Source organism: Polyodon spathula, chromosome 13, assembly GCF_017654505.1.
Source record: "Polyodon spathula isolate WHYD16114869_AA chromosome 13, ASM1765450v1, whole genome shotgun sequence".
Lineage (NCBI taxonomy): Eukaryota > Metazoa > Chordata > Actinopteri > Acipenseriformes > Polyodontidae > Polyodon > Polyodon spathula.
In genome coordinates this window covers 234,926-253,130 of record NC_054546.1, presented here as the reverse complement: position 1 = coordinate 253,130, position 18,205 = coordinate 234,926, and the positions used below count along the sequence as shown (strand labels likewise).

The 18,205-nt window shown below is 50.1% G+C and overlaps 1 protein-coding gene across 2 annotated transcripts; it reads right to left on the bottom strand.

Annotated features, from left to right (window-relative positions):
• Nucleotides 1–1,260: 1,260 nt before the first annotated feature.
• Nucleotides 1,261–17,285, bottom strand: LOC121325771 (peroxisome proliferator-activated receptor gamma coactivator-related protein 1-like). 2 transcript variants are annotated; one of them, XM_041268768.1, is made up of 14 exons: nt 17,118–17,285; nt 14,153–14,299; nt 13,279–13,431; nt 12,945–13,049; nt 10,132–12,466; nt 9,814–9,867; nt 9,202–9,262; nt 8,571–8,638; nt 7,585–8,194; nt 6,537–6,827; nt 6,241–6,328; nt 5,864–5,985; nt 5,485–5,636; nt 1,261–1,390 (listed from the first exon to the last, which is right to left on the bottom strand). In XM_041268768.1, the coding sequence occupies exons 1-14, from the start codon at nt 17,196–17,198 to the stop codon at nt 1,290–1,292; spliced, it is 4,368 nt and encodes a 1,455-aa protein (XP_041124702.1). In that variant the 5' UTR covers nt 17,199–17,285; the 3' UTR covers nt 1,261–1,289. The 2 variants fall into 2 exon arrangements, with proteins under 2 accessions (XP_041124702.1, XP_041124703.1); XM_041268769.1 differs by lacking the exons at nt 12,945–13,049; nt 13,279–13,431; nt 14,153–14,299; nt 17,118–17,285 and adding an exon at nt 12,725–12,829.
• Between the last annotated feature and the right edge of the window lie 920 nt (nt 17,286–18,205).

The window sequence follows — 18,205 nt, the reverse complement described above, 5'->3', positions numbered from 1 at the left end:
ACGCCACTCTATCCACATTAAACTACACACTGCCACTCCTCATACACGCCACTCTATCCACATTAAACTACACACTGCCACTCCTCATACACGCCACTCTATCCACATTAAACTAGGCACTGCCACTCCTCATACACGCCACTCTATCCACATTAAACTACACACTGCCACTCCTCATACACGCCACTCTATCCACATTAAACTACACACTGCCACTCCTCATACACGCCACTCTATCCACATTAAACTACACACTGCCACTCCTCATACACGCCACTCTATCCACATTAAACTAGGCACTGCCACTCCTCATACACGCCACTCTATCCACATTAAACTACACACTGCCACTCCTCATACACGCCACTCTATCCACATTAAACTACACACTGCCACTCCTCATACACGCCACTCTATCCACATTAAACTACGCACTGCCACTCCTCATACACGCCACTCTATCCACATTAAACTACACACTGCCACTCCTCATACACGCCACTCTATCCACATTAAACTACGCACTGCCACTCCTCATACACGCCACTCTATCCACATTAAACTACACACTGCCACTCCTCATACACGCCACTCTATCCACATTAAACTACACACTGCCACTCCTCATACACGCCACTCTATCCACATTAAACTACACACTGCCACTCCTCATACACGCCACTCTATCCACATTAAACTACACACTGCCACTCCTCATACACGCCACTCTATCCACATTAAACTACACACTGCCACTCCTCATACACGCCACTCTATCCACATTAAACTACACACTACCATTCATTCTTATATGCCACTCTACACAATGTTGATGTGTTGAATTGTCATTAGATTACTCCTATTCTGAATTCATGGTGAAGGCGGATGTTTGTTACCGACACCTACAAAAACACAGGCAATTTGAATTTACTACAAATTTTTATTCAGGTTTTGCGAGACCTTTTTATTTTTTATTTTATTAAATACATTTTTTAATATAATAATTTTTTCCCTCCCAAAACATTTACTTTTCTTTTTGTCATTTCTTTGTTTTTAAACAGTTGTCGTGTCAATTTACACAGCATTCGGGAATGCAAATGTTCCAATACTTTAAATATTGCTTTAAAAAAACACCAAAAAACACTGATTTAAAATTAGTTTTACAAAACATCACTTCCATAGAAGGAGTCTGCTTCTAAAAAAAGAAAAAAAAAAGCAGCTGGAGGTATGAGCCAGTCAGCAGCTCTGAGGTAATTCTCTCTCTGCACTCAATGGCCTTAATGTTGGTGTTACCTCCGCAAACTGTTCTGGGCCTGTTTCAGTAAAGTGTCGAAGTCTAGTGCATCAAACTTGCTTCTTGCAGGAGTGGATTCAGAGTCACGACTGGAATCTGAGAGCGGGAGAGAGAGATTAGAAAAGAAACACAAACAGAACCTGCTGTCCTCATTCTCAACAGGATCACGAAATAAAGTGCAACACATATACAGCCAGACTCACCCAGATCTGCACAGCTCACACACAGCCTCCCCAGATCTGCACGGCTCGCACACACAGCCTCCCCAGATCTGTACAGCTCACACACACACAGCCTCCCCAGATCTGCACAGCTCACACACACTCACCCAGATCTGCACAGCTCACACACACAGCCGCCCCAGATCTGCACAGCTCACACACACACCCTCCCCAGATCTGCACAGCTCACACACAACCTCCCCAGATCTGCACAGCTCACACACACACAGCCTCCCCAGATCTACACAGCTCACACACACACAGCCTCCCCAGATCTACACAGCTCACACACACACAGCCTCCCCAGATCTACACAGCTCACACACACACAGCCTCCCCAGATCTACACAGCTCACACACACACACAGCCTCCCAGATCTACACAGCTCACACACACACACACCCTCCTCAGATCTGCACAGCTCACACACACACACACCCTCCTCAGATCTGCACAGCTCACACACACACACACCCTCCTCAGATCTGCACAGCTCACACACACACACACCTCCCCAGATCTGCACAGCTCACACACACACAGCCTCCTCAAATCTGCACAGCTCACACACACACACAGCTCTCCCCAGATCTGCAGAGCTCACACACACAGCCTCCCCAGATCTGCACAGCTCACACACACACACAGCCTCCCCAGATCTGCACAGCTCACACACACAGCCTCCCCAGATCTGCACAGCTCACACACACACAGCCTCCCCAGATCTGCACAGCTCACACACACACACCCCCCCCAGATCTGCACAGCTCACACACACACACACCCAGATCTACACAGCTCACACACACACACAGCTCACCCCAGATCTACACAGCTCACAGACACACAGCCTCCCCAGATCTACACAGCTCACACACACACAGCTCACACACACACACAGCCTCCCAGATCTGCACAGCTCACACACACACACACACACAGCCTCCTCAGATCTGCACAGCTCACACACACACACACCCTCCTCAGATCTGCACAGCTCACACACACACACAGCCGTCCCAGATCTGCACAGCTCACACACACACCTCCCTCAGATCTGCACAGCTCACACACACTTACCCAGATCTGCACAGCTCACACACAGCCTCCACAGATCTGCACAGCTCACACACACACAGCCTCCCCAGATCTGCACAGCTCACACACACACAGCCTCCCCAGATCTGCACAGCTCACACACACACAGCCTCCCCAGATCTGCACAGCTCACACACACACAGCCTCCCCAGATCTGCACAGCTCACACACACACACACCCTCCCCAGATCTGCACAGCTCACACACACACACAGGCCTCCCCAGATCTGCACAGCTCACACACACACAGCCTCCCCAGATCTGCACAGCTCACACACACACAGCCTCCCCAGATCTGCACAGCTCACACACACACAGCCTCCCCAGATCTGCACAGCTCACACACACAGCCTCCCCAGATCTGCACAGCTCACACACACACAGCCTCCCCAGATCTGCAGAACTCACACACACACACAGCCTCCCCAGATCTGCACAGCTCACACACACACACAGCCTCCCCAGATCTGCACAGCTCACACACACACAGCCTCCCCAGATCTGCACAGCTCACACACACACAGCCTCCCCAGATCTGCACAGCTCACACACAGCCTCCCCAGATCTGCACAGCTCACACACACACACAGCCTCCCCAGATCTGCACAGCTCACACACACACAGCCTCCCCAGATCTGCACAGCTCACACACACACAGCCTCCCCAGATCTGCACAGCTCACACACACAGCCTCCTCAAATCTGCACAGCTCACACACAGCACTCCTCAAATCTGCACAGCTCACACACACACAGCCTCCCCAGATCTGCACAGCTCACACACACACAGCCTCCCCAGATCTGCACAGCTCACACACACACAGCCTCCCCAGATCTGCACAGCTCACACACACACAGCCTCCCCAGATCTGCACAGCTCACACACACACACTCCCCAGATCTGCACAGCTCACACACACACAGCCTCCCCAGATCTGCACAGCTCACACACACAGCCTCCCCAGATCTGCACAGCTCACACACACACAGCCTCCCCAGATCTGCACAGCTCACACACACACAGCCTCCCCAGATCTGCACAGCTCACACACACACACACCTCCCCAGATCTGCACAGCTCACACACACACACACCCTCCCCAGATCTGCACAGCTCACACACACACACACCCTCCCCAGATCTACACAGCTCACACACACACACACCCTCCCCAGATCTGCACAGCTCACACACACACAGCCTCCCCAGATCTGCACAGCTCACACACACACAGCCTCCCCAGATCTGCACAGCTCACACACACACACAGCCTCCCCAGATCTGCACAGCTCACACACACACACAGCCTCCCCAGATCTGCACAGCTCACACACACACACAGCCTCCCCAGATCTGCACAGCTCACACACACACACAGCCTCCCCAGATCTGCACAGCTCAACACACACACAGCCTCCCCAGATCTGCACAGCTCACACACACACAGCCTCCCCAGATCTGCACAGCTCACACACACAGCCTCCCCAGATCTGCACAGCTCACACACACAGCCTCCCCAGATCTGCACAGCTCACACACACACAGCCTCCCCAGATCTGCACAGCTCACACACACACACACCTCCCCAGATCTGCACAGCTCACACACACACAGCCTCCCCAGATCTGCACAGCTCACACACACACAGCCTCCCCAGATCTGCACAGCTCACACACACAAGCCGCCCCAGATCTGCACAGCTCACACACACAAGCCGCCCCAGATCTGCACAGCTCACACACACAGCCTCCCCAGATCTGCACAGCTCACACACACAAGCCGCCCCAGATCTGCACAGCTCACACACACACACACCTCCCCAGATCTGCACAGCTCACACACACAGCCGCCCCAGATCTGCACAGCTCACACACACAGCCGCCCCAGATCTGCACAGCTCACACACACACAGCCGCCCCAGATCTGCACAGCTCACACACACAGCCGCCCCAGATCTGCACAGCTCACACACACAGCCGCCCCAGATCTGCACAGCTCACACACACAGCCGCCCCAGATCTGCACAGCTCACACACAAAGCCGCCCCAGATCTGCACAGCTCACACACACAGCCTCCCCAGATCTGCACAGCTCACACACACACAGCCGCCCCAGATCTGCACAGCTCACACACACAGCCTCCCCAGATCTGCACAGCTCACACACACACAGCCTGCCCCAGATCTGCACAGCTCACACACACACAGCCTCCCCAGATCTGCACAGCTCACACACACACACAGCCTCCCCAGATCTGCACAGCTCACACACACACACACCCTCCCCAGATCTGCACAGCTCACACACACACACAGCCTCCCCAGATCTGCACAGCTCACACACACACACAGCCTCCCCAGATCTGCACAGCTCACACACACACACAGCCTCCCCAGATCTGCACAGCTCACACACACACACAGCCTCCCCAGATCTGCACAGCTCACACACAGCCTCCCCAGATCTGCACAGCTCACACACACACACCCTCCCCAGATCTGCACAGCTCACACACACAGCCTCCCCAGATCTGCACAGCTCACACACAGCCTCCCCAGATCTGCACAGCTCACACACAGCCTCCCCAGATCTGCACAGCTCACACACACACACAGCCTCCCCAGATCTGCACAGCTCACACACACACACAGCCTCCCCAGATCTGCACAGCTCACACACACACACACCCTCCCCAGATCTGCACAGCTCACACACACACACACAGCCTCCCCAGATCTGCACAGCTCACACACACACACAGCCTCCCCAGATCTGCACAGCTCACACACACACACAGCCTCCCCAGATCTGCACAACTCACACACACACACAGGCCTCCCCAGATCTGCACAACTCACACACACACTCACCCAGATCTGCGTAGCTCATTTTGCAGAACTGTCGGCGCCCCCCGAAGCAGAGGTCAAAGGGCAGTTCGTCCCACTGGCGGAGTTTCTGCCCGTTTTCAATAGCAGCAAACGCGTCCTGTGTGTGTCGGTATGTAACAAAGCCGTAATTATCCCTGGAGAGGAAAAATAAATAAAATACAAACATTCATGAGGATAACCTTGTCGGATGCAGGCAAATCAGCTGACTTGACAGACAGCACTACTGACTTTAAAAGGAAGGAGTAACTATCCCTTCCCAACAGTCAGAGGATCCCAATGGCAGGACTGTGTGATCAGAGATAGACCGACCCTGCTAAAGAGACCTCAGGGAAAGGTGCAGCACAATAATCCACCCACTCACCCCTCCTCTCTGAAGTGCAGGGCGCACTCCTCGATCTCCCCGTACACAGAGAAGCGCTCCCTCAGCTCCTTCCTCGTCATGCCACTGCGGATCTTTCCCACGTAGACAACGCGCCTCTCCTCCTGACACAAGCAAAGAGAAGACCCTGGGTGAGCATGTTGCTGAGCTCAGATAATTACACAGGATCTATTAGAATGCAAGTCATTCCCTCTCAAGACAGTCCAATAGATTCCCAGACAGACCCAGCCCGACCACGTGACTGAGCCCTCGAGATCCCCAGACAGACCCAGCCAGGGACTGAGCCCTTGCTATAGGTGCTTCAGAAGCACTTGGCAGTGCCAGGAAGCTCCGAGCCAGAAGCCGAGCAGGCTACTCACAATGGCCTTCTCCTTGCGCCGATTCCTTAACTCCTGCCTGTGGACACGGTCTCTTGAATTATAAGAATTGTGGCAGTCATAGCCGGGTCTGCAGAGAGAAACAAAGGCACTTTAAAAACCATCAAGAGTTCTTACAGGATACAGAAACACCCTACATACATCTATCACTGCTGTAACCCACAGAGCCCATCTCTCCATCCCCTCTGTAACCCACAGAGCACATCTCTCCATCCGCACTAAACGAGGTGCTGTATATCAGTGTTGAGCTGAGCGAACCCTAGCTGCAGACTGCGTACCTGCGGCGGCCGTCCCTCCTCCTGCTGCTGCTCCTGCTGCAGGGAGAGGGGGAGCGGCTCCAGGACCCAGAGCGGGAGCGTGCGGAGGAGCTGGAGCGGCTCCAGGACCCAGAGCGGGAGTGTGCGGAGGAGCTGGAGCGGCTCCAGGACCCAGAGCGGGAGCGTGCGGAGCAGCTGGAGCGGCTCCAGGACCCAGAGCGGGAGCTGCAGTGTGAGTGCGCTCTCCTGCGCTGCCTGAAGTGCAAGGAGGAGCTGGCACTGCAGCTGCTCTGGGAACGCCAGGATCTGTACCTGCAGACACACAGACGATTAGGAGAGCACAGGAATGTCCTGGAAATTGAAATTTAGTGTCAGTGAATATTTCAAACATATTGTACCATAGCACTTCTCTTACACTGTCTTGTACACTAGAGATTCAGTACATATTTTACTGAAGCGCTCCGGTGCTTTGGTTACTAGACCCTGCTCCATACACAGCAGTGGCACAGAGTTGTATACGTGTAATCATTTGGTAGTGGATTTTAAAACAACTTTTGTTTACGTAATACGCATTATACAAATCAAAAGATCGAATTTTACATGCAAGTGACATCTAATGTGTGATTTATAGTATTCACATTGTCAAACGGTTTGATAAAAAATAAAAAAAGTGCATGAATACCACCCGAAGAACTTTTGAAACTACCTTCGAATTCCTGGCCAGCAAACAAGCCTTTGTGCACAGCCCTGTTCAATTCCAATTGAAAAATCACTTCCTTCAAAGAAATTGGAATTTATATTTTACAGACAACTGTTGTGGTTGTTCAACGACTTTCACTGGAAGCCAATTTAGAATTGACTAACAGCGGCTTCAGTTGAAGTAACCTGTCGCCACTGAGAGAACCTCATTGTAACACAATACTGCCAATTGCAATTTTGATGAATGATTCTTTGAACCGATTAAAAAGGAATCTGAATTGAAGAGGAATTGGCCCGACCCGAATTCAATATATAAATCAGGACTGGTCATCCTGAAGCTCGGAGACAGACCGAGCCTGGGGTCTCTCACCTTCTCCGTCTCTTGGTCAGTGGGGAGCTGGACCTGGACCTAGACGAATCGGACTCTGAGGAGCTGGACAAGCGTGTGTGGGATCTTCTCCTGGCCCTTCCCCTCTTGCTCTTCTCTGGGCTGTAGTAACATAAGTGCCTGCTGCTTGAGAACGCTGTGCTGTCCCGGGGTGCAGTGTCAGTCTCCAGCCTGCAGGGGGAGGAATCTGGGGACAGCAGGACTGAGCCTGACAGAGTCCTGCGATCCAGCGGCTGGACGGCACATTTCCTAGGGCAGCCTGCAGGAGCACACTGCTCTATAGGCTTAATGGTAATGCTTCTCTGCTGTTTCACATTCCAGCACCTTCCCTTCTCCACGCAGGCAGGCTCCGTCCCAGACAGGCAGTAATCATGATCTGCGAAGGAAGGGTTCTCACTGGGCAGACTGGGAGCCAGGCTGCTGGGGAGCTTGGTGCAAGTCTTGCCGTGGGGCAGAGGCTTCGGGTCGATGATCTGGATGGCCTTGGCAGGGGACAGCTTGGGTCCCTCTGGCAGTTTGGGTTTCCTCAGCAGGGAAACAGGGGCCAGGGGCTTCCACATGTGATGAGGAGGAGTGGCAGGAGGAGTCAGACCTGGCGTGAAATCAATCAATCAACAGAAAGAAAAGTCCAGCCTTTCAAACCCACTCAGGGAGACAGAGGAGGTCTTATAATGAGCTATACATGTGGGAAGCAAGTGCTCCCTCGCCATTAGGACGTGACCAAGTGCAAGTTAGAAATATACAGGTTCTTTCAGCCTGATCACTAAACTGTAAACAGAACCAACCCAACAGTAACAATGAGGGAGTCCAGCAGTGTGGCAATTCTGATAGACTGCTGCATCGGCATAGAAGTACATTTTCACTGTGGTGAACAACACTGACATCTAGCATACAGTATTAGCAGAACATGCATTCCTAATGAAACAGGCGGACTGACACCCAACCCCCTCCCTCCTCCCCTTACTCACCGGCAGTGCTGGCCAGCTCCGGTCCACGCACACGGTCCAACACCTTCCTGTCCATCTGGGGCTCAGAGCTGGAAACAAGCACTAGCCTTGTTATATCAGCCATTGCAGCAGAACCAGCTAGTGGAGCACACAGCACCCTATTCTCTCTAGCACATGCACAGTACTGCTGGTAGGGAGTGTCAGCAATCAAGACATTTAACCCTATCTTTCAGAGGCCATTTAGGCCACATAAAAACTTCTATTAGAACCAGGACAGCTGAAGGGTACATTTAACACTGAACTGGACATTTCCTTTTTGCTGCGAGTCCACTATTAAAAGGATGGCGTCTACATTGGGATGCACAGTCCAGTGCTTTTCAGCTGTCAGACGAGAAGTTCATAGCTGACCACCAAACTGTTTACCAAACGTGAGCTGGGTGCAGCGAGAATACCAGTACATTCGTACCACCTTGGTCAGGGTTACGGGATTCGTTTTCATAAACCCCACCACAACCCAGTCCTACACACGGAAATCCTCAAAACTAAAAGCAGACCCATGTCAGATTTAGCTGTGCTGGCTGTGGTAGGTCCTGGCCATGCCCAGCCTATGCTGTAATGTAACTCCTGCTTTCATCTCTCCCTCTTTACTCACCCAGAGTTTCCTACAGCTGCTGCTCTACTACAGACCTCCGGCACACAGTGCTGCTCTTTGGCTGGAAAGAAAGGGAAGGAGTTAAACTCACTGTGGTGTGGGGGAGGGAAGGACAATAGACTCCCTCGACAGGCTTCAAGAAGCATTTAGCAAAAGAGGGTGCACTCTAACACTTACACATACAACGCTACAGATTTACTCAAGACAAGCGTCTGTGCAGACGCACACACTGCTATTTCCACACAGACATTTAAAAAACAAAAAGACCCAAACTATTGTGGCCAGACTTCATTAAGCTAACAAATGAAGAGTTAAAAGGAATTTGCTGGTGGGACAGAATTCCAACAGTTTAGCCACTGAGCACATCAACAGCTGCTTGGACCCACACAGCAGCTTCTCTTAAAGGGACAGCACATCAGTCTTTATAAAATGTTAGGGGCCTAGCAGACTTACATGCCAAGCTTCAACCAACACAGCACAGCCAGGCTGGGAATGCAGTCGGATTAGAACCCACAATCCAGTTTGCTGGTATCAATTGGGGAAAACCCAAATCGCTGCTCCCCTATTACAGATAATTCATGCGTTTAAAAACTCAGATGTACCAATACTTACCTTGAGTCTCTTCAAACTGTTCCAGCAAGCTTGTCAGGTCACAGGCCTGGATACCTTTAAAAGAACAAAAGCAATCCATCTGTCAACACCAAACAGAGCTTTACTGAAAGCCATATGATCTAGTGAAGAGCTGCTGATGCAATGGAGGAGAGGGAGCAAGTCCAGGAGAACATCCTGAAATATCCATGGACCATGCAAGAGTGAGTGGACGGGTCACACCCAGGGATTCTAAAAAGCAGAACTCTCTCAGAGATCGTAACAAGAGTGGATTAGATTACCACTTACCTCGCACACCAGAAAGATGTGCAGATCACTCACCTATTTCACTGGTAAAAGCTTGAATGAGATCTTCAGTGGGAATCTTCATCACTGTAGTAAATGGCTGGGCTATACCTGGTCTCAGTGGAGCAGAATCCACACTGACAGCTTTCCTCTGGGCTGGGGGGCATGGTGCGGGAACCCTTGATCCCTGGGCTGGGGAATATGGTGTGGGAACCCTTGATCCCTGGGCTGGGGGGCATGGTGCGGGAACCCTTGATCCCTGGGCTTGGGGATATGGTGCGGGAACCCTTGATCCCTTGGCTGAGAGGTATGGTGTGGGAACCCTTGATCCCGACTGCCTGTGTTCCACAGTGTTCCCAGGTGCTCCACTCTTAGGTTGCTGAACTGGAGCCTTTGGTAAACTGGGTCTGGGTCGTGGCTGATGGACGCCCGCAGCAGTCTGGGTCGCTGGTTCGCAGTGAACTCTAATGCTGTTCTGAAGTGTCACTGCTTTAAGGGGCTGCTGGGGACTCGCGATTGACTGGCTGTCAGACGTCATTCGTGGTTTATTGAAAGACGCTACGGAGGCAGCGTTCGGTTGTAGTGGTGTCCTCCCATCACGATGCACATCCTGTTCAATAGGAGGCGACGTGGAGTTCTGGGTGGCATGAAACAACAGGCTAGGGCCATTGGCTGTAGTGGGATTGTGTAAAGCATCACTGGCAGCAGCAACACTAGGCACACAAGGAGCTTTCAAAGCAGCGGCAGGTACAACAGGGAGGGTTGTCCCGGCTCGGAGGCGGTAGATTCGAGGATCTACAGGGGAAGGTCTGAAGCCTGGCAAGGCATGTTTTGTCAAGTGGGTGGCAGGCTTGCTCGGGGCCACTCTCATGCCCGGCGGGACCAGCAGAGCCTCCGGTGTAGGTGGAGTTCCGGGCCCCACTGGGTGCCAGGCAGACCCCATCTTTGTGGGCGGCCAGTCTGCTTTTCTCTGGGCAGTCGGCACAGGCTCTGGTAAGCAGGGGATGGGTGGCAGCTCCCTGGGGAGCTCCGGCAGGGTGGGCCACTTCATGCTCTGGTCCTGGGTCTTCTCGACAGGCGCGGGCTGCTGCTTCTGCCGGAGGAGCCGGTACTGCTCCAGATTGAGCATTCTCGGTTTAGGATCCTTCTGTTCCTGGATTGAGGAGCCTCTTGTCAGGGGGGCCTCAGACTCCAGGGGGCTGCTTTCCCCCTGTGGGGCGGTAGCTGGGCTTGGACCCTCGGGCTCCTGTACTACTGCGTTGGTCACAGCAGAGCTGGGAGCTGCCACAAGCCCTGGGCTTGGCTGTGGCTCCGCAGGCAACCCTCGTTGTCTGTGGGTTTTGACCCCAGTCAGCCTCTGTGAAACAGCACAACTTTTCTTGGGGCTCCTTGGCTTTTCTGCCACTGGAGCAGTGTTGGCTTTTAATGCCATCTCTCTGGTTTTAGCTCGGCACTGGGTCTGGGCATAGCTTTCCCGGGTGGACTGCAATCTGGAACTCTCAAATTGGCGAAAATGTGATTCTTTGAGGGCAGCGGCACCAGAAGTAACAGACTGTGTAGAAGGAGGCTGGCAAACATCAATGACCTCTTCCTCCTCCCCCACCTCCTCTCTCGAGCAGCTCTTCGGTTTGTCCTCTCGAACCACCCCCCCTGGACCTGCTCTGCTCTTCCGTTTCTTTCTCCGACCGGATGCTCGTCTTTCCGGGCTCTGGCCCTTTGCTCTTTCCTCGGCAACCTTCCCTTCAACTTCGATGCCAGCACCAACATCCGGCTGTGTGTCCTGCATGGGCTGAGCCTCTATCCCAGGAGCCTCTGAGCTCCGACATTCCTCTTCTGGATGAGCAGACTGCTCCATCGATTCTGCCAAACCGTCTCCTGAATCCGCCACCAGAATTCCAAGCTCTGGAAAGCCAGCCATGAGACCTCCCTGCTCCTCTCCCTCCACAATCTCAAGCACCAGCCCTCCATTGGCAATTATTTGCTCGGTATCTCCGTCTCCTGGCTCCAGGCACACAGCCAGGTAGCAGGGGTGCGTGTACTTGACCAGGTCGCTGATGGTAAAGCTCTGTGGATTCACTAGGCACTCTGAGCTAGCCTCAAAGGTCAAGGGGATCCCCAGATGTGCTCCAGAAGGCGAAGAGGGGTCCCCATCACTCTCTGAAGACCCCTGGGTAGGGCTGCTGGCCTCTCCATCTTCCTCCTCTCCGTCACTCCTCTGCAGGGCTGTGTTCTTGGTCTCCACACTGAAGTGGCCCCTAGTTGCAGCTCTGCGGGGTGCGGTCCTTGTTTTCCTAGGTGGACCATCAGCCCGAGGCTTCATAAATCCTTCCAGGAAGGACTCCCATTGTCTGTCAGGAGCGCCATTCTCCACCTGAGAAAAAACAAAGTGGAAGAACAACATCCCTTGACATTGCAGATGTCAGGAGCAAAGCTAAACTCCCGGGGCGTGGAGTAACTTCTTGTACTACATGTTAATGCAATATTTCTTCATTAAACCAGAGGACAGAGGACAATCACAATTAGATAACTGTTTTCAGCAATCTCTTCTACATTTACATCTGCAGGAAATCTGCATGACTAAGTGTAATCATTAAATGCTGTTAGACAAAAGTAAAAAGGGTAATGTCACCTCTGATTTTATAGAGGCCAGTGTCTTTCCAGGAATCCTCCTGGTCCTTCACGGCCAGTACTTTCTACAGCACAGTGCTTGAGGTTTACTGCTCTCAAACCCAGGCTTGCGGTTTACTGCTCTCAAACCCAGGCTTGAGGTTTACTGCTCTCAAACCCAGGCTTGAGGTTTACTGCTCTCAAAACCAGACGGTCCGGTCCAGATATTAGGATCTCCTCACCTTCACAGCGCTGCTGGCGGAGAGGGGTTTGGGTCTCCCCAGGTCCTCAAGGTTGAGAGCCTCAAGCTTAAGGGGAGACCTGGCCAGGCTCAGGAGTCGTCTCAGCTGAAAGACAGAAGAGAATGGAGATTTAGATCAGCTTTCAATCTGGACCCTTCACTGCATATTTACTGTGTTCTCCAGCCTCACCAGGCAGTACAATGGTGGAAACATGAGCACCTGATAGATGGGCTGCGAGTGCTAGGGGTGACCATAGAAGAGCTGACAATGCAGGTCTCTTCAGCAATTCTACCCCAGTGCGGTTCATTAACACAGAGTTCAGAAGTGCCCTTACCGGGGAGCGGTCCCTTTCTTTATTGGAAGTGAAGAGCTCTGAATCAGGGAGAGTATCGAATGGTGATAAATTCTCGTCGTCCACGTTATCTAGAATCTCAGTGAGAGCAGTCAGCAGTGTAGCTTCACCTTCCTCATCCAGGCGGCTTTTAGTCTGGAGAAAAAAATAATAAAAAATGAATTCAGTAATGAAAAAACAACTCCCATTCAATATTCATATATAGTCTATGCTGCTTTATCGGAACGCCCTGGGAGAAGTAAGAAGTGGCTGCCCCAATTAAACGAGAGGCATGAAGTACTGTGTCTTTTTAAACCAGTTTCAATGTTTTCCATGCAACAATTGCTTCTTAATTGCTGTTTCAAGGGGCCAGCAAAAAAGAAAGGGAGGGTGAGGGTTAGGGTTAGACGCTCACCTCACTGACGGTGGAGTCTTCCAGGATGGAGATAATGGGGTAGGGGCAGGTTTAAGGGTGGGGTTAGACGCTCACCTCACTGATGGTGGACGAGTCTTCCAGGATGGAGATAATGGGGTAGGGGAAGGTTTAAGGGTGGGGTTAGACCCTCACCTCACTGATGGTGGAGGAGTCTTCCAGGATGGAGATAATGGGGTAGGGGCAGGTTTAAGGGTGGGGTTAGATGCTCACCTCACTGATGGTGGACGAGTCTTCCAGGATGGAGATAATGGGGTAGGGACAGGTTTAAGGGTGGGGTTAGACGCTCACCTCACTGATGGTGGAGGAGTCTTCCAGGATGGAGATAATGGGGTAGGGACAGGTTTAAGGGTGGGGTTAGAATCTCACCTCACTTACGGTGGAGTCTTCCAGGATGGAGATAATGGGGTAGGGGCAGGTTTAAGGGTGGGGTTAGACGCTCACCTCACTGACAGTGGAGTCTTCCAGGATGGAGATAATGGACGGGTCAAAGCAGCCGTGAAAGGACTCCAGGGTCTCTCCCTCGTCCAGGTTATTCAGGCCTAGACTGTGGAGACCACTGCTGGATAAAGAACCTCCCAGCAGCTTGCTCTGCACAGGAGAAGAGTACAGGGAGGGTCAACAAGAGGAAATGCATTATTTTATATATATAAAATAAACACACACCCCTGCTATATATGTGTCCTGTCCTCATGTATACTAAATAAAGGAGTTCCTTTTTGAAATAGCATTCAGGACTGAAAGGGTTAAAGGATGTTGTACATTTAACATGGCATCTCGATAGCAACATCAGCAGAAGCAACATAACTGCACTGCCTGCCCTGCAGCAGGAGAGAATACAGAACCACACCGAACACAATCTCAACATGAACACCATGCTGAATCAAACCCTCGCACTGGTCAACACTGAACACAATCTCAACATGAACACCATGCTGAATCAAACCCTCGCACTGGTCAACACTGAACACCATGCTGAATCAAACCCTCGCACTGGTCAATACTGAACACAATCTCAACATGAACACCATGCTGAATCAAACCCTCGCACTGGTCAACACTGAACACCATGCTGAATCAAACCCTCGCACTGATCAACACTGAACACCATGCTGAATCAAACCCTCGCACTGGTCAACACTGAACACCAAGCTGAATCAAACCCTCGCACTGGTCAACATGAACACCATGCTGAATCAAACCCTCGCACTGGTCAACATGAACACAATCTCAACATGAACACCATGCTGAATCAAACCCTCGCACTGGTCCAACATGAACAACATGCTGAATCAAACCCTTGCACTGGTCAACATGAACACAATCTCAACATGAACACCATGCTGAATCAAACCCTTGCACTGGTCAACATGAACAACATGCTGAATCAAACCCTTGCACTGGTCAACATGAACACAATCTCAACATGAACACCATGCTGAATCAAACCCTTGCATTGGTCAACACTGAACACCATGCTGAATCAAACCCTCGCACTGGTCAACATGAACACCATGCTGAATCAAACCCTTGCACTGGTCAACATGAACACAATCTCAACATGAACACCATGCTGAATCAAACCCTCGCACTGGTCAACACTGAACACCATGCTGAATCAAACCCTCGCACTGGTCAACAATGGACACGAGGCGACAATTTACAGGACGTGACGTTTACATTACCTAACGTGAAATAGAAGGGAATCAACTTGAATAAAACATGCACATGATACTGAGAGGTCCCTCCCCAACATGACCAGAGCAAAACATGAGACTGAGAATGAGCGCCCCCTTTTGCAAAAATATCAATAAAAAAAACACAAACATTATACATAACAAAAGTCACAAATATAAAAGCGATTCTAAAAATGCAATAAAAATGTGAAAGCCAGCTGTTAATACATGTCAAACCATTAAACCTTACATAAACAAATAGAAAACCTGAGAAATTAATAAACATGAACACGTCAATCTATTGTGTGGTTCCCATGCCAGGAATTGAGAGAAACGTGGACACACCCTGGATGAACTCAGCGCCAAATACACAGCCAACCAGAACAGCAATGAAACTAACCACTTGTAAAACCAGAGCCATTCCTTCCTGCTGTAAAACTCGAAAAATCAACTTCCTGTGCAGTGTACAGGTATGCCAGCTATATCTGCCCTGGCCGAAGAAACCCAGTGCGGCTTTAATGGGTTAGATTTAAAATCACAACACCCATTCTAAAACACTGCTACTGATATGCAGTGTGAATAAACCTCTTCACACAGACAGCGAAACCCTAAGAACAATGCGTGAAATCAGTACACAGTAATATAAAAAACTAATCATCACCGAACAAGCATGTCCGCCTGCTATCCCGAAATCCACGCCGGCAGGACATACCCACGTGTTTGGTACTCCAACAAACTCGGGCATCAGAATGCACAGGCTCGAAATAGCTGCAGTGGGGAATTTTATATATATATAGGCCTGCCTGTCTTAACCCTAACATGTCAGCGTCCCCACGTGTTTACCCTGCAAAGCAAGTCCCTGTGTTTGCAAGATGTGCGGGAATACGATCGAAATATTTATTTCGTTCTAACTGTCGGCTATATATTTCTGTACATTTATAACTGAGCAATCTGCCATTGCACATCATTTAAACACATGCCGACAGCATGGGATCAGACAAGGTCTGCGTGTTGGGATCCCCGCGACACTAAAATAAAGAGACATCCACCCAGGTGTATTTAAAGAGAGAATCTAACAGCCACTCGGTCCCCACTGCTTCAATAACAAACTATGGTTAGGGCCAGAGAGAAAGCACGTGAAGAACGAAGTTTCAAGCGCTTTAAAACACAAATACATTCACGGGACATTCAAATGGGATTAGGGAGTACCATGTGTATGCACTGCATTGCAATCGTTAGTTTTTGTGATTTACATCACAGTACAGTCATGACAAGGCCTTGATATGGACACGAAATAAGAACAAACGAACCAAGCTATACAAACACAAGACATCTAAAAACAGCGTGATTTTTTTTTGCTTTTGTTCCAATTTATCAAATGTTAAAAAAAATCATTACAAAAACAACTTTCCCTTTCTTTCGTTGGCGTATGCTGGTTTTGCTCCCCGCACAAAAGCATTGCAACAAAGTCTACTGACAGGCTGGTTAACTCCGCTAAAGCGTGTCTTATTGCCACGTACATACTCTGTTCCGACAGTCTCCAGATTCAAACACAGAAAGCGGCACGCTGACTTTTCTTTCTTCCATTTTACCCTGCCTAGGACAGAGCGCAGTGCATCCACGTGTCACTCGCTAGCTACCCCCTGTAGATTCAATTGAAACCCTGGAGGCTGTCTTCTAACATGCCTGCGCGTCTCCTGCTACTGCGATACACAGATCTCGCATCCCCTTACCTCGCTCTGACTGTATGTAGTGAAACAATCCCTAGTGCCGGTGCTCAAGATCTCCCCTCCTGCTCCCCACCGCGCAGCCATCTTACTGCCTGCTGGCAGGCTGATCTGATTCAGCGCGGAGCCGCAAACACGTGGTGCTGCCGGCTAGCACTCACCGCCACACCATGTGGGCAAGGCGAGGCGGCTGCCATCTTTGTTATTTAGTGTCAGTCCGAAAAAAAAATGCAATATACAAATGGTACATGTTAAAAATGACGAGTAAAACACAGTGTTGTAGAAAACACACGTGTTTGTGACAGCAAAACACATCTAAGACATCTTTGTCCTACTGCTGCGGCTACTTTCGAAGTGAGGACGCATGTGTGCCCTTATTCATTCAACCCACAGTAAATCAAATATGCCATGTCATATGTTCTGCCAAATCATGTCCTCTTTTTTTTTTAATTCAGTATGCTTTATATGTTTATTTCAATATTTAATATAAAAAAGCTCTTAACTAAAAAAAAATAAAAAAATAAAAATAAAAAAAGGCACCGTGGCGTGGCAAATAAAAAATGTGTTACAAATTATATTATATATATATATATTATCTATATATTTTATATATAATATTATATATATATATATATATATATATACACACGGAAATTACCCCATGTTTTGTAGTACAAGAAACATGAATGTGACTGAAAGTTTTAAAAGTCACATATATGTGTTTTATTTCCAGTCGGCCATTAATTGAAATGACACCACATCTTTACTGTGGGACTTTCTTTCTTTCTTTCTTTCTTCCTTTCTTTTTTCTTTCTTCCTTTCCTTTTTTTTTTCTAACTCTCAAAAAGGGCGTGACGAAAACCCGAAGCTTCTGACTCCACCTTTATCGCTGATCAAAACAAGCTCACGGCAGCTGACGTCACGTGTGCTGATAGCTGGTTGTTGTCGCATCCTCTCAAGGTTGGGGTTCTAGCATTGCAGGTTCCGAGTTGCTATCTTGGCTGCAGGACACTAAAGCAGGAGGTCAATTAAGGACATCAATCGATCAAAAATTGTGTGTGTTCCCACTGTATTTAGCTATATAAAACAGCAGT

What these genes read in the sequence shown, in the direction of transcription:
- LOC121325771 (XM_041268768.1), bottom strand. Translation starts at nt 17,198, where the DNA reads ATGGCTGCGCGGTGGGGAGCAGGAGGGGAGATCTTGAGCACCGGCACT. An exon ending in CTACATACAGTCAGAGCGAG is followed by an intron (nt 14,300 to 17,117) that starts GTAAGGGGATGC and finishes TCTCCTGTGCAG; the next exon opens with AGCAAGCTGCTGGGAGGTTC. An exon ending in CTGACCAAGAGACGGAGAAG is followed by an intron (nt 6,828 to 7,584) that starts GTGAGAGACCCC and finishes GTGTGTCTGCAG; the next exon opens with GTACAGATCCTGGCGTTCCC.